Raw genomic sequence first — 22,766 nt, 5'->3', positions numbered from 1 at the left:
TTGTGGGTGGCTGTCTATGCTTGTCTGTGTGATGGAAAGGTTGCTCTGCAGCTGCTTAGAGTTGAGTGGCACTGCTCTATAGTCTGACATGCAACTTCTAACTTGACTCAGAACTAACTTCCATAAGTTATTCTTATCCTCTAGCTGCAACTTCATTTACTGTGACAGAAGAGAACCATGCAGTGCCCATAAAAACTTTTGGGTCTCTTGACTCCTCTCTGCTCTTTAGGTTCTCTTCCGTGGAAGATCAGAGAGTCAAATTCTGTTCTCAATTATAACAGTGAAAGTCCTGTGAATTTCTCTGAAGTGGGAGTGCTGCACATGAGAGAAGAATTTGGTGCAGCATATGTATGATGTTATTTGAGGTAGCCTCTGCATATTCCCATCTGTAGGAATGTGCAGAGGCAACACTCTCAAAGAATTACAGTAATTGTTAAGTAACTTCTCTTTTTCACTCACTGTGTATTTTCTAAACAAATCTGACTCATAACTGGCAAATGGAATTGCCCTATGTTAAATACAATAATAATGCAACGTAGTAACATCATTTTGAGCTACTTTCACTGTTAAGGGTTAGCACTGGATGAAGTTTCAAAGCATTGGCAGGGGTTTTACTGCATGGGTCCCATTGACTTATAGAAGATGTTTGGATAAAACTCTGCACACCAGTCTGAAACATTAAGGATTATTGTTTTAATAAAATATTGTACAAATAAGCCAGTAACATAATTTGATTACTACTTCGTACCAAAACTAAAATAAACAAGGTAGAGTATTGAAAAGGGGTGTAGGCTAATGCAATGGCTTCTCTGCAGTTCGTCCTGCTGTGTGCATGTGGTTGAGGTGGCAGCAAGAGGATGCCTTTAAAAGGGACTCATAATCAGAGTGGAACTCTTACCCTTCTCATATAAATCTCTCTTCCAACTACTGCAAGTTGTAGCCAGTGCTGTGAAATGTAGTTGTAAATGCATTAGTATTTTCCAGGGAGGATTTAAATCCATCAATCTGAATGGCATTGATGCATTGTTCAGGTGCAGCACTGCTAGCTGACACTTAGTAACAAGTTCCTTGAATTTAGTTTACATGTCACAGTCTTTCATTTTTATGTCCAATGAAAATAAAACTTTGTTTGTTGGAATCACTCACACATATGGTATATATGTGTGGTTGGAATTCTTGGAAGAATATGCATTCAGTCTAGCATATAGACTTTTTGACACTGGCCATACTTTTAAATGGAGTTTTTAGTGAGAGATGGTTTGACACACTAATTCTTTTGTCAGATCCTTCCCAAAGTTCTTTCATATTAATCTATGTATGCCTTCGCTGCTGCTGCTATAATTTTATATTATGTTTGGGTTAAATGCTTACATGTACTAAACCTTTAAAAATTGTTTATTTAAATGTTTGTAAATAAGAAATTCCATATATTTTATAATTCAGCAGTATGTGCTTGGGGAACAAAGAAATTAATTGAGTTCTCTAAATAAAACTTAAATTACATGATCAATTATGACAAACTTGAAGTATGTTTTATTTTTAAAACAGTTTTCCCATGAAAAGGAGCATGTCTTTGTGTAAGATTATAGGACCAGGAATCCGAAGTTCTGGGCTCTACCCCTGACTCTGCCACTTGCTCCCTGTGTGACAGCGGGCAGCCACTTCACTTCTCTGTGTTTCTGTTTCTCTATCAGTAAAATGGGGCTAGCAAGCCATACCTTGTATGAAACTTCTTGAATGATTGTAAAACACTTTGAGATCCTGAGATGAAAGGAGCTATGAAAGTATAAAGTATTAAATGTATTGGAGACCTCATTTTAGTGATTCAAAAATATGTATCCTTTTAAAGCCAATTTTTACTACAGAACCCAACTTGAAAAACAATTTATTTACTGTACGAACCATTGTAAAAAAGCTAGGGATATGAACTTGTGCTCGTGGGGTCACTATTATGGTCACATGCTTTACACTGTAACCTTCACAGCTAATAGTGGATTAAGCAAAATACAGTGTTTTAATCCTTAAATTAGGACCTATAATATGGGCTGTCTGTTAGGTTGGGCCAATCCTTCTCCAAGCCAACTTGGGTAGTTTCTATATAATTCATCAGACACAATGATCCCAAATGAGAGGTGGTTTCTTTTTTTAAATGATTTCCTATGATTTGTTTTTAGGACTGCCCTTCAGATGTTGGTGACTTCAGAGCACAACAGTGTTCAGCCTACAATGATGTCAAGTACCAAGGACATTTTTATGAGTGGCTTCCTGTGTATAATGATCCCAGTGCACCATGTGCCTTAAAGTGTCAAGCTTTGGGGAAACAATTGATTGTGGAGCTTGCCCCAAAAGTACTAGATGGTACTCGCTGTAATATTGAATCCCTGGATATGTGTATCAGTGGAATATGTCAGGTATGTCAGTATTGTCTATCTAAAGTGTCCTTTGAGAGACATTTTCCTTTTATTATAGAATATTAAGGCATGATGGAAAGTACATTTGTTTGGGTTTTCCATATAAAATTGTTTTATTCTGTTCTTGTTTATCTTTATACCCAAGAACATGGCTACTAACATTTCTGTAGGCACTAGCAGTTGTTCTTAAATACAACCCATTGTAGAAAGCTTTGTCTTCTACTTTTATTCATAAGCACCTAACTGTCATGGCCAGAGATATTGTATAGGTTAATAATATTAAATAGCATCCGTATTCAGAGCTTCGTTCTCAGATATCTAGCCAACTATAATCTGTGCAATCTATCAAAACTAGCTAGTTTGCTGCTCTCTAGTATGCCCATCACTCTGGCATCTGAGTAAATTGGATAAAATAACACTTGTTCTGAAGGAGTGTATTCTTCACTCTAGCCTTGTATTTGATTAAGGCCTCACTCCTGTCCCCACTGAAGCAATAACAGGTTTGCTAGTAACTTCTGTGGCTGCAGGATTGGGGTAGTGTGTGTGTTGCTCCTATTATTTATTTCTAGGGAGGCATTCCTAGCCTGTGCACCAAGTCGTCTTATTGTGGGAAGGCTTTCACAAAGAGATGCTTCTGTATAGTAAGATCCAGGGCACTTCTCATTTATGGACAGAAATTCTATCCGAGAAGACCTGGCACTAAGAGAGCTTTACCCACAGCACCAAGAACCATATGCAAGGCTCTGTCAGACGCAAAATTCCTGCTTAACATGGCTGCTGTGGTGTGCCTTGAAGAGACAGCCAATGCCTGGCTGTCAGGGCCCAGCCCAGGGAGTGTTCTGTAGATTAGGAGCAAGACTAACATTGCAGTGAATCTAGTATTGGTTTGGGAATGAGTGTAGCACCCACTGTATGAGAGTGAATTTTTGCTGTTGGTCTGTATTAGCTGGCAGGTGGTCCACTGCTTGTAGAGCCAAAACTTTCTTGCGGCTTTTACTTTCATACCCAGGTTTAGCCCATTGCAGTACTGGAGCCTGGTGGTGATGAATGCTTGGATCTCCATGGCTAGGCCTGGAACCCAAAGATGTACACAGCATTTCTGGCTACTGTTATTATGTGGGTGCTCTGGAATAGCAAGACATCCAGCAGACCCCCAGTACTGTGTGCTACCTTGACAATCCAGGGACAAATATGCATGATCAAAGGGGATGTCTGTACAGTCCTTTAAAAAAACTTCCCTCTTACCTTAATCTCGTCTCCTCTCAGCTTTTGTTTTAGCCAGCTGATACTCATTCAGGTGTGCAACGTTCCTAGCTCCATTCATATTCCACCCACTGTTCCCTCTAGCCTGCCCAGTATACACCCCTTCTCCTTACTTGGAAACTACCCAGGCTGAGAGGTTTCTGGAAGTGTGTGGGGGATGGTGCTACACAGGCAAGTGAGCTTCACTTGTGCATGGAAGGGGTGAAATAAACGTACAAAGGGTGCCCTGCATGCATGGCTATGAGGCATTATTTGGGCCACTGTGGGCAAAACTTCTTAGTGGCTCAACCAGAATTACTTCTTGAACCTACTCCCCTATGATACTTAGGACAATGTTGAGAATAACGTCTCTTATTGTGTACTGTAGAACTAGCTGTTCCAAGAAGCAATCATGCCAGGTGTTGAGAATCATTGTAGAAGGGATAGTCAGTATGTGCTGTGCCTAGGCTAATAGATTTTTAGGATAATTTTACTAGACATATATATATATATACTTATTATTGGAATTATATCATCCATGCAAGCAAGTACAGAAGAAGAAAAGAATGGTCATATTTGAGGCTTGCCAGCCTTACCAGTTTCCCATTAGCAAAGGAATATTGTGCCTGTGGTTTAATGTACAGTACACATTTATATAGCATGGATATGGTATTGCAATTAAACTCCTTCTCTCTGCAAGTGGCTATTGCTCTATTAAATGTCTAAAACGTGTGTGACTCAGAAATGCATGACATGGCCTGATGAGTGAAGTAGTTCTGTTATAGGGGAAAATTTGACACATTTGGCAAAAGACTGGTGCATGGATTACAGCAACCCTAGTATGTGATCTGGACCTTACTGTTGGTTTTATGTGACTTTTATGTATTCCGTACTCCCAATACCAGTCACACCAACACCTAATGCATCTACTGCCTTTGAAATAGAAAAACAATTTTATACAGTGATCCCATTAAAGAGTCAGCATTTGCCAACAGAACCACACAGTGGTCTCTGATACTGCCCCATTTCCCCTTATCTTTAAAATAGAAGATGACCATAGGAACTGTGGGAGCAGTTGGCAAATACTGACTTTTTTTTTTTAGTGGTATCTCCAGTATTTAGAGCAACTTTCAGCTGGGAGGATGACAAAGTGCTTCACAGAGTATCACTGATATGCCCAGAGTATCATTTAAACACAGCCACTGCTATTGGGGTGCAGAGTGGCAGGCAGGTGGGCTATAACACATTGCAAGCAGCACAGCAGGATTTTGGGGCTCTTACAAAGAATGCTATGGGACTTCCATTGTCTACTATAAAGTCCTACCCTCCCGCCAAGTATGCTGCATGGAGTTTGTATATCTGAGAAGTTTGAATCCAGTCTGCCAGTATTTGAACTTGTGGAGAACAATTTAAATGTATATTTATAAGGGCTTCCCTAAGTGTCTCTTTCGAGTATCATAAGGCGCTCCTATGCTCTGTATGGCTGATACCAAGTACTTTGAGCTATATGTATTCAGTTATTAGAGTAGCCCAAATAGTAGTAACAACAATGAGGAGTCCTTGTGGTACCTTAGAGACTAACACATTTATTTGGGCATAAGCTTTCATGGGCTAGAACCCACTTCATCAGATGCATGGAGTGGAAAATACAGTAGCAGGTATACATGTGCTGTGTATTTATACCTGCTACTGTATTTTCCGCTCAATGCATCTGATGAAGTGGGTTCTAGCCCACGAAAGCTTATGCCCGAATACATTTGCTAGTCTCTAAGATGCCACAAGGACTCCTCGTTGTTTTTTTGATACAGACTAACATGGCTACCACTCTCAAACCTGTCACCAAATAGTAGTGTTAGCTTAATTCCTGAGACAGGCAGGGGGAGCCCTGTTACATAGTTAAAGATAATGGAATGACCCAAGAACTCTTCTTCATCATGCCTCTTTTCATTGTTGTTTCTACTAACTTACAGGCGAAGATTCTACAGCATCTGTTGGGGGAAAAATAGGTGCTTAGAACATTAGTGTGCCCTGTGCTATGACTTGTGTGTTTGGGTCCAGTGCTTCATAATTTCATCCAACCTCAATAAACTGTGAGACACTTTTTTTCTCTGATCCGTATTTGTGCACAAACATAAGATTCCTTCTTTAGCCTGCTCTTGCTGCTGAAATCCTTCTGTAATGGCACAATCCAGTATGGGCCTTCGCTCCATAGAGAGAATAAAAATTAAAAAAATCAATTTAGTTGGGAATTGGTCCTGCTTTGAGCAGGGGGTTGGACTAGATGACCTCCTGAGGTCCCTTCCAACCCTGATCTTCTATGATTCTATTATTAAAATGTATTATACTTGGGTGAGGTATTGAATTAATAGTTTAAAGCAGTGGTTCTCAACCATGGGGGCCCGCAAGCAGATTTCAGGGGCTCTGCCAAGCAGGGCCAGCATTAGCCGAAGCCCCACAACATGGAGCTGAAGCCTGGGGCCCCAAACCCCGCCATCCAGGGCTGAAGCCAAAGCCTAAGAAACTTAGCTTTGTGGGTTCCCCTGTGGCATGGGACCCTGAGCAATTGCCCTGCTTGCTACCCACTAATATGTGCTCTGGCTTTTATATGCAGAAAAACAGTTGTTGTGACACAGGTGGGCCTTGGAGTTTTTATAGCATGGGGGGGGGGCTCAGAAAGAAAAAGGTTGAGAACCCCTGGTTTAAAGGATTTATTAACTTGTAGTTCTTGTTTCATTAGTACTTGAACTCTCTTATTAAAGAAGTGTGACTAATTGATATCATGACTTCTTAAATCTTGAATCATATTGAATGACAGTACATTACATTTATTATGTAATAATACCAATTGCTGTAAAAGTTGGGAGTGGAATATTTTTTTGGTATGAGGCAAAAGGGAGGTCACTCTAGTAAAAAGTAATATTTGGAGACTTCCTCAGAAGCTGACACAAATGTTTCTCAATACCTCTACTTAAGCAGGAAAAATAAACAAATTGATATATAATCTTTCCTGCAAAATGTGGTTGCGTAGTCAACAGCTGTTAAGGAGAGAGACAGCACAAGTTGTGATTCTCCACAGTTGTTGCTATAAGATCAATCTGTTGAGTCCTGACATATACTTGGCATAGACTGCAAATACCTTGGCAAGTGTTTTTACAGTTAACTCATCTAAATAAACATGTCACACTGCTGATGTGGAGATCTTTGCTTTTGTGCCTGGGAGCAACAAAAAACTAATATGAGGAGATTGGCCTGCCTGATTCTCTTCTCCAACTATTCCTGTTTTTGCTCATTTAGTGTCTTAAAATGTTGGCAAGTTTTATAAGATCTCAGCCTTGTTAACATAAGCATGATTTCACTTCCATCTGTTTTCATATTCTTAGTAGGGTTGATCTGGTTCACTAATTCTCTCATTCAACCCAGATCCTAGTATACTCTCCTTAGTATAGTACTTATTTACTGTAGCATTAAATCAGTGTTGTCCAGCTTGATTTCTCATTCACTATATGTACTTCACTTAACAGATGGATTCAAACTAAATAAAGCCCCTTATCAAACAAAAATATGAACCACAAAACTGCTCTCTGGATAAGAGAGGTTTGGTACTTCTGGGAGAGTAAAATCTGAGGAGAATGCAGCAAGGAAAAGCTTCTTGAGAAAACCATTAAGTTATTTTGGGGGCTGCTGGAGGCTCACCTCAGCCAAACCATTCAATCTTGTCTTAGTTTGCCACTGCCTTTGGTAGCTCCTGCTACCAAAGAAAATATCTGGAGCTCTTATGTTAAACAGGAATGAGTCAAAGGTCTGCTGTCAAGAAGATTTTCACACTTAACTTCTGATATTTAGCTGGTCCCTGTACATGAGCACAGCAGCACAACTCCTACCTTACTTCTCCCTATAATGTGTTCCTGCTGTGTCTATCTGGGTGCAGGAGATCTGTGGGCAGGGAGGTTTTAAAAAAATCTGCATGTCAGAAACATGTGGGCATCATTTAACCAGTGACAAACCCTGTATCAGAGCCAACCCTCCAGTTTGGTTTTTGTGTGTGTGTGTTTTTTGTTTGTTTTTGTTTTGTTTTGTTTTGTTTTTTTAACTCATGTAGCCGTATTTTGTCTGCCAAACACAGAATTGACTCCTTATTCATTTCACCACCTGGAACTGATAATCTTCCTAACCTGAAACAATGCTTTTGGAAGCATGTATGTGCATCTGCTGAAAGACTGGAGTCCTAATGAATAACCCGGGCAGTTTTGTCACAGACCGGTCAAAACTGATATAAACTCTCAGCTGAACTTTCCATCAAGTGTCAGCCAGTCTGTGGTCTAAAAGAAAGATCGTTACTGTGCTATATTTTGTAGCATATGGTATAAATTTAGCTGTCATGTGGAGTGCCATCAACTTCTGCCATGATTAGTTCTGCACTGGTATGTCATATACTTTGTGATGTTCCAAGTAGGTACCTTTCACACTTGCCACATAATAATAATAATAATTAATAATAAAACACACTCTGACCCAGGTGTAAATATTTCTTGGTTTGATCTCTTAAATATGGTAGTCATAAGCTGTTAAAAGTCTGTCCTGCCTGTTTTCTATGTTTAATTCTTAAAATCAGATTGAATTAGTCATCTGATCTGAACCTGACTTCCTTCATTCTGAATGTTATTTCTTCAGAGTGCTAGTCTGAGGCATTTTGTGTACTTTCCCTTTGGGTTTGTTTGTTTAATGTGCAACTGTTTTCACTAAGGGATTGTTCAATTTCAGATGTAACTTTCAAGAAATATTTTGAAAAAGGGCTTGTTTCCTATTTTGCTTTCTTATGATGTCTAAAGAAGCACAGAAAATATTTTTGATTTAATTTGTTTTTAATAGTTTTTTTTTTAACCTTAAAATATCAAGTATCTCCAGTCTGTTCTTTACTGGGTTTGCTGGAACACTTGATTGGAATCTGAGTTTGTATATATTATTATTCTCACACTGTAATTGAAGGGGAAATAGTGTTGAGGTTTCCCCCAAAATGTCCTTTTTCCAAAATATTAATTGTTTTTAGTTCTTAATTGCTAACAAAAATAAATAAAGTTGCTCTTGGCTTTTGTGATGCTACTGGTTCTCCAGTCCTCCTAGACACTTGTAGGCTATAGAGAAGCTGAATTCTCATTAAGAAAAACAGCAGGAAATAAAACCTTTCAGGTCTTTATGCTGCAGAAAGAAGCAAAAAAGGGCACAAGTTCTCTTCCCCATCCTCTTAGCAGTTCAACTTAAAGCAAGTTACTGATGGGAAGAATTGATTTCATGGTGCTTTGTGCTAAGATAGCTTTTATGCCAAAATCATATTCTCTTCGTGAGCTCCATTAGCAAATGTGGGTCAGGAGCTAACCACATGTTTTGGTATAAAGAATCCCAAAGAGAATCAGTTAAATGGATTGGTCCATAACAGACCTCAGTTAAAATATGTTTCAGATATAAGTTTATGTAAATCTGGTAGGAAAATGTTGCCACTAATATGCGTGGAAATATCTATGTATTCCTTATCTTTGTTATTATTTATTTTAATCACAAATAGAAGTGTTAACTGTGATCAGGGCCCCTGTTGTTCTAAGTACTATACATCCACGTAGTAAGACAAAGTCTCTGCCCTGAAGAATTTACAATCTAAATAGACAAGAAAGGCAAAAGCTGGCTGAAGATTTATTAACTTCATTTTAATGACTGGGATCTGAGGCACTTGCGTATTGCCACAGGAAGTCTATGGCAGAGTTAAGAATTCAACCCAAATCTGTTGAATCCCACCCCAATGCTTTAATGACAAAACCATCCTTCCTCTCACTTTTCTTTCTTTTCATAGTGTGTAAAGGTTTGCGGCATGTTCAATTAAGAATGTTCTCTGTGGTGCTGCTTGGCATTGTCTCAGAATATAACCACTTCTCATGGTGGGTCTGTCTCACTGGAGCTGGAGGTGTAATTCCTGCTTGGATACATGTACACATGCCAGCTTTGATCATGCTAGCATAGTGTCGCTGCAGCAGGGCAAGTGGAGGATGGATTGGCCATCCAAATAAGAAACTAGGGTCTTGGATGGAATTGTACTTGGTGCAGCTAGCCTTTCCCACCACCCATCCTGCAGGGGCTGCACAGCTATTTTTAGTGCGCTGAAGCAGTCAAAGTTAGTGTATGTAGGCTTACCGGAACTGGAAGCTAGATCTCCAGCTCCGGTGTAGACATAACTGGGTCTGTGAGGAAATATCATCTTTTGATTGAAGTATATTATCTTTTGAATGGAACTCGGACCTCTAAATTCAGGCAGTTTCTTTGTATTCTCAGCCTGAATTTTTATACACACAACAATAAAATAATACATTATTGTGTGTGTGTGTAAATACTTTATTAACATCCAAAAGTGCCTGCAATGTGAACTCCCTGGGGTGTGTATAGTTAATGATTCACATCAGACACCGTTCACCAAGCATCAGAAGGAGCTTACGGTGAAGGCACTTTAAAGTGTTAATAAGGCATTTATAAAGGTCTTTCAGAAGCCTTTATTTATATTTTGTGCCTAGTAACTTTCTACTTTTGCTCGAAATTGTAACTTTTTGCCAGATACCTTGTTTTTCAAACTACTGTTGCTAATGCTGGAGTATTGCCTGCAGGGACTTTTACTTCCTACCGCTTTAGCCCTTCTTTCTATAAAGCTGTCAAATATGTAGGGGATTCCCTCTGATCTCTAATTTGTCTTATCCACACTCTTTTCTTATCTAAGTGACTGCTAGTACTCAGATTGCTGTGTTTTATTTTGTTGTGGAGGTGGGGGTTGTTAGCTTTGCACAGATGTGGTTGTAGGTCCCAATTCAGCGAGGTACTTAAGCATGTGGGTAGTGACATTTCCTTCAGTGGCACAACTCAGATGCTTAAATTAAGGTATGTGCTTAAGTATATTGCTGAATTGGGATCTTAATCACCTTCAAATCTCTCTAAGCCAAATTTGCCTTCATATAAAGTAAAAGTGTATGCACCCAATCAGAAAAGCAGGTGACAGAGTAATCTGATTCTGTATATTTAATTAATTCATTTTATTTATTTGACAGCATTCTGATAGATTAACCACATCAGGCCAAAACCCACTCTCACTGAGTTCAATGAGATCCTATTGGACTATCCTGTATATTTTTGAACTGGAAACAGTGGTGTGTGGGAAGGGGCACTTGCTCCAATAGTGGGTGGTCCTGTAATCTCAGAGCTGCCCCAGTGCTTTAATATGTTCTTTCATAAAAATTAAATAGTTTTGAAACACTCTGTTTTATTTGATGGAAGTGGATTTACTGTTCTGGAACACATTCTTTAGCTTCTTGCTTTCATATATAAAATGTTGCAAAATATGTGGGAAGTCTTTTGAGGACCCTCTTAGTATGCAGTGAATATTTGGTATTGTATTTCTTTTTCTTCTGTTTTCTTCATTGCTTAACATTCCTTTCCCTGGTATTGAGGACAGAGGGATTTGGGCATCTGATTATGTCTCTTGATGGTAAACCATTAATTTGGTTTATGTTATGCTCCTATTCCCCAAGCCTCAAACCTAATTTTTTCTTTCCCTCCCTTCTTTACCTCTCAACCCCCAACTTCTTTGCCCCATACATACATGTCAGGCCACATTCACTCCGGGGAAATTTTCTTAACATTTCCCGCTGTCACTAATATCAGTCTAGTTCCACAGGTGGGAGCCCTAGAATAGACAGCCCATTGGTAGCTGCAGCCTTGTTAATGCTGTGTCATGTATTCATGCCCAAAGCAGTATGGCATGACTGAAGGGTACTGATTTCTGAAAACAGTGTATTAACCTTGTGTCTCTAACCAAGTTACATCTCCAGTAATGTGACGTGGCAGTGAAAAAAGCCAATGCAGTCTTGGGATGCATTAGGCATTGGTGAGACCACATTTGGAGTACTGTGTGCAGTTCTGGTCTCCCATGTTTAAAAAGGATGAACTCAAACTGGAATGGGTACAGAGAAGGGCCACTAGGATGATCAGAGGAATGGAAAACCTGTCGTATGAAAGGAGACTCGAGGAGCTCGGTTTGTTTAGCCTAACCAAAAGAAGGCTGAGGGGGGATATGATTTCTCTCTTTAAATATATCAGAGGGATAAATACCAGGGAGGGAGAGGAATTATTTCAGCTCAGTACTAATGTGGACACGAGAACGAATGGATATAAACTGGCCGTGGGGAAGTTTAGGCTTGAAATTAGATGAAGGTTTCTAACCATCAGAGGGGTGAAATATTGGAACAGCCTTCCGAGGGAAACGGTGGGGGCGAAGGACCTGTCTGGCTTTAAGATTAAGCTAGATAAGTTTATGGAGGGAATGGTTTAACGGGATAACGTGAGTTTATCAACAGCGTGCCATCGCTGGTCAATAGTATCAATGGCCAATGAGGGTCTGGCTGGAGAATCTTGCCTACATGGTCGGGGTTCTACTGATCGCCATATTTGGGGTCGGGAAGGAATTTTCCTCCAGGGTAGATTGGCAGAGGTCCTGGAGGTTTTTCGCCTTCCTCCGCAGCATGGGGCAGGGGTCGCTAGCTGGAGAATTCTCTGCGACTCGAAGTCTTTAAATCACAGAATTTGGGGACTTCAACAGCAGAGTCAAGGGAAAGGGGTTGGGTCAGCTTTTGTGGCCTGCATGATGCGGGGGGTCAGACTAGATGATCATAATGGTCCCTTCTGACCTTAAAGTCTATGAGTCTGAGTCCAGTGAAGCCAAAACCAAAATTTTAAAATGTCTCTGGCAGCTAATGAGCCATCCAAGCTAGGGATAACACTGGTGGAGGTGATCTGCTAGTAGTGATGGCAGTAAATGATTAGATATTTTCCTTAATGTATGCAGGTCCTGTTATCTGCCCATCTTTTGCATGGGACTGAGTTGCTGATCTTCAGTGTGGAGAAGGAGCTTTGTGAGCCTTTTCTTCATGCTCTACTTGACTTTTCTTTCAACCGTTTTAGAAATAAGCTATCTGCTGATTCCACCATAATTCAGAAGGTTGAACATGAGTTACATTGTGAGTGAAGAGAGACGCTTTACATGATAGACTCTGCAATTTACAACAGGGCAAAGATACATGGGAAATGTTAGAGTAAGATGCAGTATAAATTCCCCATGATGGATTTTATAATCATGCTTGTGTGGTCATAAAAAGGAATTCCCATGACCATATTTAAAATTCACTATCTGTTGTATAGATGCCAAAATCCTTAACGTCTGCCTGTCATGTGGTTTTGTTGTCAGACAAATAAGGCGGGAGAAAGTACAGTAGGTAACTGTCATTCATGGAATAAGAGCTGTGCATTGTGTGAACATATGTGAGCATAAATTCCAATATAGCTTTACTTTTCAATTTTGTGGCTTACAAAAAGTAAAAATAAAAATTACATCCTTTTTCTCTGAAAGTCCTGAGGATTTTAATCAGGCATAAGCAGGCAAATTCCAATCGATTTAAAAGGAAATTTGCCTGAGTAAGCACTTAGGGATTTGCCACACTCTTTCTTTTAACGTTTGTAGTTAAAAAGGAAAACAAAATGTTATGGCCCTTTTCAGCTTATTCAATGCTTGAAGGACAGATTTCTGCCAGAGACTGCTGAGGAAATGTTTATCTCACACAGTGCTTGTTGCCTTTTGCAATATGTGGCTATTTTTCTGAGCTCGGTTTTAATTCCTACTATTGTAAAGCTGAAGATAGAAAATTAAATGTCATATCTTGGTTTCCCCCATTCAAAGCCCAGTTAAAAATACTTTGGGTGGGGAAACTGTTGTGAGGCAACCTGGAGCTAGCTGAAGGATTAAAGCAGCAGCTATTGCTCTTTGTGATCACCACCTCCTGTGGGGTTTTGTGGCTTGATGGATCCATAGTGTGGGCAAATCCATTGACTGCCTCCCTTTCACATTCTGTCCACCCAGAATATAGGAACATGGAACTTGCCATCCTGGATCAGACAAGTGGTCCAGCTAATCAGGGCCGCCCAGAGGATTCAGGGGGCCTGGGGCAAAGCAATTTTGGGGCACCCCTTCCATAAAAAAGTTGCAATATTATAGAATACTATATTCTCGTGGGGGCCCCTCCAGGGCCAGGTGCCTGGGGCAAATTGCCCCACTTGCCCCCCACCCCGGGCAGCCCTGCAGCTAATACAGCATTCTTTCACCAAGAGTGGCTAGTACTAGGTATAGGATTTCAGAGGAAGGTTAAAAAAAAAAAGCAAACAAACCCTACAATAGACAGTTATGGGATACCTGCCATCAGAGAAAATTTATTCCTACCCCCTGATAGCTAGAGGTTGGTTTATGCCCTGAATCAAAATGTCTTCTGCCATGTTCCTATGTACAATACTTCTAAAGAGCTCATTTGAAGGAGAATCATATATTACCCCAGGGGTGTGCAGACTTCCAATCACGCCCTCACTTACTGTTCATGGAATTTGTCACCTCCCCCTCCCCCCCCGCTTGTTAACGGAAGTAATCCCTTACTTCTGCGCTGCTGCTGGCAGCGACACTGCCTTCAGAGCTGGGTGGCCGGAGAGTGGCGGCTGCTGGCCTGGGCGTTCATGTTGTTTGCGGAGCAGGAGGACTATTTTTTTTAATCCTGCCCCACAATACCCACTCCGTTTTTATCCCACTCCCGCTATTATGGCCGCGAATCCTGCGGGACCCACAAGATCCCAGCTTCTTCACCCCCCCCCCCCAGGAGAATGTCTTGCACACCCACCCTGGGGAGGGAAGGGTGTACCCCCAGTTTGCGCACCACTGGACTACCCCCTACCCAGCCTGTCTGTGGACTGTCTTCTTGCTCAGCAGAAATGTGGTGTTTCTTTTGCATTTCAACCCTTATGTGCCAGTGGAGAGGAAGCCAAGCCTTTTCCCTAACTTAATTTTTGTTTTTGTTTTGCTTTGGGAGATTTTCACTTACATTTTCATGTTTCTCTTTCTCATTTCCTTGCCAGCATTTTGCACGAGTGCAAACATTTATGCAGCTTTCAAAATTAGCTTTGCAATGGAAACTCAAAGGTGCTAATGTACAGGGAACAGATTGAAATTTGATTTCAGAATGCATTGTTTGGCTTGCCATACATCACTAGTGAGTAGGCTGATAATTGTGTCATTGTAAGATAAGACTGAATTGGTTTTCTATTTCTGTTCTATTTAAAAAATCATCATGCTAAGAAAGAGCAATTCCCGCTGACATTCACTGCCTCTGGCCCACTGGAATATAGACTATTGAAAAGCACAATGAATTAATGAAACAGGACATGAATAATTGACAGGCAGATCCATTAAATTAGAGCACTATAGAACATCAAAGAAAGTTCAAGGCAGTAATTATTATTTATTGTATATAACGTCTTCAGTCCTGAAGTGTTCTGAAAAGTCAAGTTGTCCCTGTGCCAAGGAGCTTAGTCTAAGACAACACAGTCATAAAACAAACTCAGAATGGAATTAGTGCATTTTAACTCCAATGGTTCATGGAATGTATGTATCCATGACTCTCGAGTGCCCAAGAAGCATTAATATTCCACACCAAAAAAAGAGCATAATTCATATTTTCAAGGAAACTGGTTGTGTCTGTGGGTGGGTGAGTGGGAAGCTGGATGGGAAAAGTAAGATTAAGCAGCCCTAAGAAATGCAGCTCTGACAACCTTTCAAATGCCCAAAGATTTGAAGCTTGTGACCTGATCCTGCACTGAGCTCTGCATGGGCAAACCCAAGTGCTTGCATGGAGTCCTGTTGACTAAAAGGGGGTTTGGCATGGGGATGGGGTCCACCAGCATGATTCTCCTTGCAGGATTGGGGCCTTAATTAATAATGCTATTGCTTTCCAGTCCTGTCCATTTTCTCATTATAATTAAATGTAAGCATCTGTTTAAAAAATGAAAATTCTTGAATTTGACAGATTGTACGTTAACCTTCACAAATCTGAATTAAATATCCTATGTTCGTGTTTTTCATTTAAATCTACTTCCTCAGTTGAAACGAAACTAGGAGGAATAAGAACCATAGGAACAGCTCTTGAAATATCTGAGTGATTTCTGGATTCACAGCTGTGAAATATTTATGAAGTTACATAGTCAGCTCTAATATACCAATTTCATCTTTCTCCTACATTTGTATTATTGTATTTTATACCCTGGCCTAATTCTGCTCCTGTGCTTCCTGAACTCAGTTGAAATATTTCCAGTATTTCCACAGAAAATGTAGTATGTTTGAGTTGTATCTTATCTAATAACAATAGAACATAACAATATTCAGCTTATATTAAATTTTGGAAAAGCAGTTGAAGATTTGGGCTCTATTCACTGTTAGCATAAGCGTGTGCTACTCTGCCGATTTATACCAACAGACAGTCGGGTCCTCTGCATATTTTTCGAGTACCTTTCTATTTAAGAGAGCACAGTAACAAAATGATTTATTCAGATCCAGCCCTAAAATATTTTCTGGTTGAAACATTTTTTAGAAAATCATTGCAGTCTATCCAAATTCGCAGGTGCCCAATCAATGCAGTTATTGTAAAAACTTTATTAGATACACTATACACTCATTTCTCAAAACCCTCTTTATTTTAAATTTCCAGTTATGTTACATTACATTATATTGGCCACTGATTCTCTCTGAAAACATACCAGTTCAATGTATCTGTTTGGGGGAATTTACTTACAACCCAGTCATTATAGTATTTTTATCACTTTTTATAATTATGTCATGTTGGTTCTTTTATAACTTAATATGGTCCCTATTCTTACATTACACAGCTTATATTGTCACTTGTTTCATTTATGCAATCTATGTTAAAATCACCTAATATAATTATTTCTGAATATGCCCCGAAAGCCTGCAGATGTTCTCCCAGTCTGCCTATAACATTTATAGTTGATCCCTTTGCTCTGTAAATAGCCAACAATATGGGGTAGATTAACCCTAACAAATGCCTTAATCATTAAAATCTTCAGACCTTTCTGGCTGGCTGACATGGAGTGTCAAGCTGAGGAAGGTAATTCATTATTGCATATTGCTGGATTCCAACCTGAATTTCTCTCCTGAAACAAAATATAACACTAACTGTTTTAAATGTTTATCCCAAATTAGGGATTTTTGACTATTTTTCAATAAAACCCTTGGCCAGAATTTTCAAACCTGAGTGTCTAAAGTTAGGCTCCAAAATGCATATTTTGTCACTCAAGTAGAAGTGGCCTGACTTTCAAAGATGCCAAGCAACCTGCAGCTTCTATTGGCTTCAGTGGGATTAGTTCATGCTCAGCAACTCTGAAAGTCAGGCCAGCTCTATATAGGTATCAAAATACAGATCTAAGAGGCTAACGTCAGGCATCCACGTTGGAAAACATTGACCTATTGTGTATGCCATGTTCATTAAGGCCTCGATCCAGCAAAACATGTACACGTATGCTTAACTGTAATCTTGTGAGTAGCACTGCTGACCGGACACTAAAAGTCCGGTTACAGGAGTAACTGCAATCAGCCTCCCTGCCGGGGTGGGGGGGTGGGAAGAGCAGCTGCTGCTACCTGGAGGAGCTGCAGCTCAGCTCGAGAGAGGACTGGCTCTCAAGGATCCAGCTCCAGCGGAGAGAGGTAGGTACTGGCTCCGTGCTGTCCCAGGGCAGGGGGGGAATCCTCTCCCCCTGCCCTCCCATTGTGCTTTTCCCTGGCCCCTGCCTTGCTCCAGGAACTGACCCCCATCCTCGTCCCACTGTGCTTTTCCCCCTGACCTCTGCCTCGCTCTGGGGACTGCTCCCGCCCCTTTGTCCCACTGTGCTCTTGCCCCCGGCCCTTGCCTTGCCATGGTGGCCCACAAATGTGTTTGGCACTGGGCCCACAAATGGTTGATCAAGCCCTGATGGCCCCCATCACTGTAGTACCTGAGAGCCTCACAACCTTTAGTGTATTTATCCTCACAACATACCGGTGAGGTAGGGAAGTGTTGTTATCCCATTTTACAGATGAGGAACTGAGGCCCAAAGGGTAAGTCTACCTGTGATAAAAGACCCATGGCTGGCCTGGGTCAGTTGACTTAGGCTCACAAGGCTCAGGCTGCGGAGCTATAAAACTAGTGTAGAAATTCAGGACCATGGTGGAGCCCGGACTCTGATATGTCTCAGAGGCTGGGTTCCAGCAAAAGCCCAAACACTGCAATTTTTAGCCCCGCAGCCCATGGCCCATAAGGCCAAGTCCACTAGCCCAGGCTCTGAGACTCGATATAGCAGTATAGATATACCCCAAAAGACTATATGATTTGCCCAAGGTCATACAGGAAGTCTGTGGTGGAGCAGGGAAGTGAACCTAAGTTGCAGCCCTGTGCCCTGACCACTGGGTCATCCTCCTTCTCAAGAACATACCCCTTCTCTGCCTTATAAAGTATATGCAAATGTAACATGTTAACACACTGGGGCTCTTTGTCCCCCTCTAGTGGCTGGACCAAGTATTGAGGGTTCTGAGTCTGATTCTACCTCTGAGCTAATGGACCTGAGGTAAAATTTCCAAAGGGACTAAGGGCCAGATTTTCAAACATATTTAGGCACCTAAAGATGCAGATGGGCACTTAGTGGAATTTATAAAGGCATCCTAGGCTCTGTAAAATTTTACATCTGGTCTTTTACCTCAGGTGGTAGATTAATGGTTTAAGATCTGAGGTCCTGGCTTTTATATTCTTATACCTGACTTTTAAATCCTTAACCCAGTCCTGAAGTATAATGTTGGCAGCATTTGTCGTCTTCTACAACTGTTCATGTGTTAAGCTGTTTATGGGCAACATTATCTAAATTGTTCTGCACCCTTTCACAGACCTGTGCATAATTGCTCAAGATTGGCACTTATTTCTTTTTAAAATTAATACTCGGTTTAAACCTCTCGGGTTAGCACACACCAAAGCCCTTCATACTTGCAGAAAAAGAAGAGTTTCCTCTTGTAAATGTATTATTCTGCAGCAATTCTTACCATGATACTAAAGCCACTTCCTTTTAAGTAAGCACCTTCCTGGTAAACCTAAACTAAGTTTTTCTTTCTGTCTTGATATCACAGTATATAAAATAGTGTCTAGATTAGAGAAAACCAATTCAGAAACCATCTGACCCTTGGGTTAAGAAATGACAAGATTTGTTTCTTAAAACAGTTAATGAGAAAATCAAAGATCAGAGCCTAAGGGGCAGGCATTTGGAAGTCTGCTTTCTTTGCTTTGCATATTCATAACCCTCTTCTCCTAGTCAACTTCATATGTACCTAGAGGAGCATATATTCCATAGAATGTCAAGGAAAATGCCTTGATCAGTTGAAGAGTTGCCCCCCAAAATGTGCCCAAAATTGCAGTGTGTCATGCTCCATACTGCTTAGAGGTCATACACACTCTGTAGTTGCAGATCAATTGAGAGTTTGCTTTGTTTTTGTTTGTTTTTCTGCCACCTGTTCAGCTCTTTCTGAAACTAATAGTAAATCTCCCACTGACCTAAGTAGGAACAGTATTGAGCCCTTCGTACTGAACCCTAGTTTTGCCATTCACCTTAATTCAGAACTCAGCTAATTGTATGCACCTTCCATTGAAGCCAATGGGGTAAATCCTGATCCCTTGGAATTGGTGGAATTCTGCCACTGACTTCAGGGGGACTGTCCTTTGTCTCAGGAGGACTTCAAGCCACTTTGAGGAGAGAAACTAGTCCAGTAACTTCTGGCCTTCCTATCATTTTGTTCCAGTTCTGGAGCTGCTTCCTTTCAGCTGTGGATGATTTCAGATTCAGAGCAGGCTGATAAGTCTCCTGGAGACAGGAATAACAAAGCTGAAACACTGATTGTTTCTTTAACAATAAAATGCTGAATTAATGGGTATTGTCCTGAGAAGCTTGCATCTCCCTACAATCTCGTCCTGTCTCTTTTTTCACAATGCTTCTTTTCCCTTTTCCTTATCGCTCCTTCTCCCTTATTTCTTGTATCTTATCTTTCATTTGTTTTTTGATCTTCAAAAGCAAGTTAATGCTGATTCTGCTACTCATTAATTATATAGCAATGCCAAACAGGCCTGCTTGGTTTAAGCAATAAACCACAGCTGAGTAATCAGAATCTCAAATATCATCTGTTACCCAGCTATCTAATAAAATATTTGTGGTCTCCTTCAAAGCAAAAGTCTAAGGGTCCAAATTTGTGGTGAGGTAACCACTGCATCCCCTCAACACTCAGGATCCAGCCATGAGGCTACAGTTCCCCCAGATGGCCCTTTTGGGGGAAAGGGGGAGGTAGAAGCTGGCTAGCCCAAGAGGGTTCCTTGGTTGCATCCTTTAGATTCCTGCCACTCAGCAAGTTGTGACACATTACCCAGTTCTGAACTACCAAGCAGAATGTGCTCTATTTGCCTCGCTATCATGTAGCACGTGGGGAGCAAAATCATAGACATGGAGCAGCTCCACCTCTTCATGTCTGGTTATGGATCTGCCTGCAGTGGTGCTGGAACAATTTGGATTGTGGGGGTGCTGGGAGCCATTGAACCAAAGTATAAATCATGTATTTGATGGAAACCACGTCAAGCCAGGAGGTGCGGCAGCACCTCTAGTTCCAGCACCTGTCTGCATGATTTGGGCCTTCTATGTCCATGGATCTCTGGCTTACAGAGAAATTGTAGGACTCTGCCTTTTGTGTGCTGACTCCATCCCTAATTCTTCAAGGAAAGCATGTGTCATTTCTTGGCAGCTAACCTTGCCCCTTCCATGCATTTTTATATGGCAAAGGGAACGTATGGGCCAATTTCACAGTTTTAACTCGGCTGTAAGTTGCGAGTTTCCACGGCATTTTTCACTGATTGTCACTTCTGGGTTTGTAAAGAATTTCTCTCCATAATAGATTAGCTGCACCTTTGGGGGGTACTTGCTTAGAGCAGCTTGTCATACAAGGCAGTCTTAGGGCTGCAAGACAGTACTTAACATGTTACTTAATATTTGACGTCACCTGCACATATCGTGGTATAAAATCTCAGGTTAAAAATATGTGGGACAAAATATTGCTCTCCCTTTCAACAAATAGACATTTTTAATAAATTCTGTGTACTGCTCTTAAACTGTTTTCCCTCCTGAGCCCCATATTTCTTATGAAGAAACTGATTCAAATAAAAATGGACAGATATAACATCTGTGTGCTTTATAGTTTGGAGGGTTTTCATTTAACATTTTTTTCAAAGAGCTTGCTTAACACTTCGCTTTTCTGAAGATTCTTTTTCCATAGGTAGAATTTGCATCAGCATTAAGAAGTTTAGTTTGGAGACGGGGCACACAAAATAAACTCAAATAAAACAGAATTGAAACCTTTAGGGTTTTCTAAATCCAAAATAGCTGAAGTGAACTAACTGGAAAAAAAAAACTTATCTGGTGATCTGGGCCCATATCAGTTAAATTTTGAAAAACAAAGATATTAGATCATGAAACCTGCCAGGAGTTTCTTAACTATGGATCTAAAACCAATGTGCTACTTTAATATTTAGCTTTGGTTGTTTACATGCTTTTCTTCGCTCAGACTGAATTTAGCAGGTGATGAAAGACAAATTCTAAATAACAAAGTAAAAGTTGACCCCTGTATGTTGTAGCGAATAACACCCAGCTTTATACATTTGGGAAAATAGTGGGAAAGTGACTCCTGTATTTCTATGCTTGGATATCTTAATGTATTTAATTGTTGTAACTCATCATTAAAATCATAGAAATTGCTTTTAAGACCCCATGTAGCTTAAATTTGAAAAGCAAGGTATGCTTTGAAAGAATGAGGCCAGCTCATAAAATCAAAAGGATAACATAATAAATAAAATTCCAGAAACCTGAGCATGTCTACTATAGCTTTGCCCTCCTTCTGACTGTGGTGTTGATGTTGGCAGGCAGTAGGCTGTGATCGACAACTTGGGAGTAATGCCAAGGAAGACAACTGTGGAATCTGTGCAGGAGATGGTTCAACATGCAGGCTTGTGAGGGGACAAGCTAAGGCACATGTTTCATCAGAAAAAAGTAGGTTGCAAATTGATCCTATGTTGATTTATCCTTGACTATGTTTTCTGCTTATATATTAACACAACCTATTGCAGAGTCTGACCTTTTCACTATATACTTGTTTGCAGTTATCCAAAGCTACTTATTATAAAGTCTGTGCTAGATTAGTCTATTGAAATTCCATGAGGGATACCACACATTAGAGTATAGCTAGGAAAGAATTTGAGATATGCTTTTTTTCTCTCCCCCCCCCTTTTTTTTTTTAAGAGCAATTCAATTTATTCTATCAGGAATAACCATCAAGATATGCATCTCATTTTATAGGGTATCCTCATGTTGCAATATATGTGACACTGGCAACATTTTCAAATCATGGAAACATCTTATGGATGGTCTTATGGAAATTGTTGCATGTGGTTGAAAATGCCTGGTTTTTAAGTTAACTCTACTCCCTTTTTAAGCTTCTAAGACAATTGTGGTTCAGAGGCAAGTTAACTACTTGCATGGTGCAGGACATACAAGGTTTAAAGAATTAGGACATACAAGGTTTAAAGACACATTAAGATTGTGTCTGCTCATTGTGTGTTTGAGTCAATCTGTACATTTTGTGGCAGATTCTGCCACCTTTACTCATGGTGAGTAGTACCTTACTCTATCAGTAGTTCTGTCGACCTCAGTAACACTATTCATGGGTTAAGGTACTTTCCAGAGTGAGAAGGAGGCAGAATTGGGCCCTTTGGGTTAGACTTGAGTAGAGGGGCGACATGTAGTTGTGCTGCCTCAGGCGGAGCCACAGGAAAGATTTGCAACTCGGAGGTACCACTCTGACCGTTTCTCCACAGCTCATATTTTGCTTCTCCTGTTCAACTGGCTCTGCTAGTAGGTGTTGGGGTGAACAGAGCTGTGGCTTTGCTGGCTCTCTAATCCTCACAACTCCCTCTCTGTCTCCATCCTCACCTCCTCCCTTCCCACTTACTCACCGTGGGTGAGTAGCAGCTGCATAGAGCCTGTTCTCCCTGCAACTGTTCCCGGACTCACAATGTGGATAAATCCTGTACCATGCAGTGGAATGGGACCCTATTGGCTCCTTACTCCCCTGCAGAGCTGCATAGGGCGGAG

General features: G+C 40.6%; 1 protein-coding gene across 10 annotated transcripts in view; it reads left to right on the top strand.

The window, feature by feature from the left end:
- Positions 1 to 22,766, top strand: part of ADAMTSL3 (ADAMTS like 3) — a 262,575-nt gene that overhangs the window by 133,893 nt on the left and 105,916 nt on the right. For 8 of the 10 annotated variants that reach the window (XR_010590971.1, XR_006173311.2, XM_042845687.2 and 5 more), the window contains exons 6-7: positions 2,175 to 2,411; positions 21,539 to 21,665. Coding sequence is in view for 8 of the 10 variants with exons in the window: in XM_042845687.2 (XP_042701621.2) it covers positions 2,175 to 2,411; positions 21,539 to 21,665 (364 nt within the window). In the remaining 2 variants the exon portion in view is untranslated. The remainder of the gene's footprint in view (positions 1 to 2,174; positions 2,412 to 21,538; positions 21,666 to 22,766) is intronic. The other 2 variants (XM_065559347.1, XM_065559346.1) reach the window with 1 other exon arrangement.

This window comes from Chrysemys picta, chromosome 10 (assembly GCF_011386835.1).
Source record: "Chrysemys picta bellii isolate R12L10 chromosome 10, ASM1138683v2, whole genome shotgun sequence".
Taxonomy (NCBI): Eukaryota; Metazoa; Chordata; order Testudines; family Emydidae; genus Chrysemys; species Chrysemys picta.
Note: the sequence above shows the minus strand (reverse complement) of the source record. Positions and strands in the feature narration are given on the sequence as shown.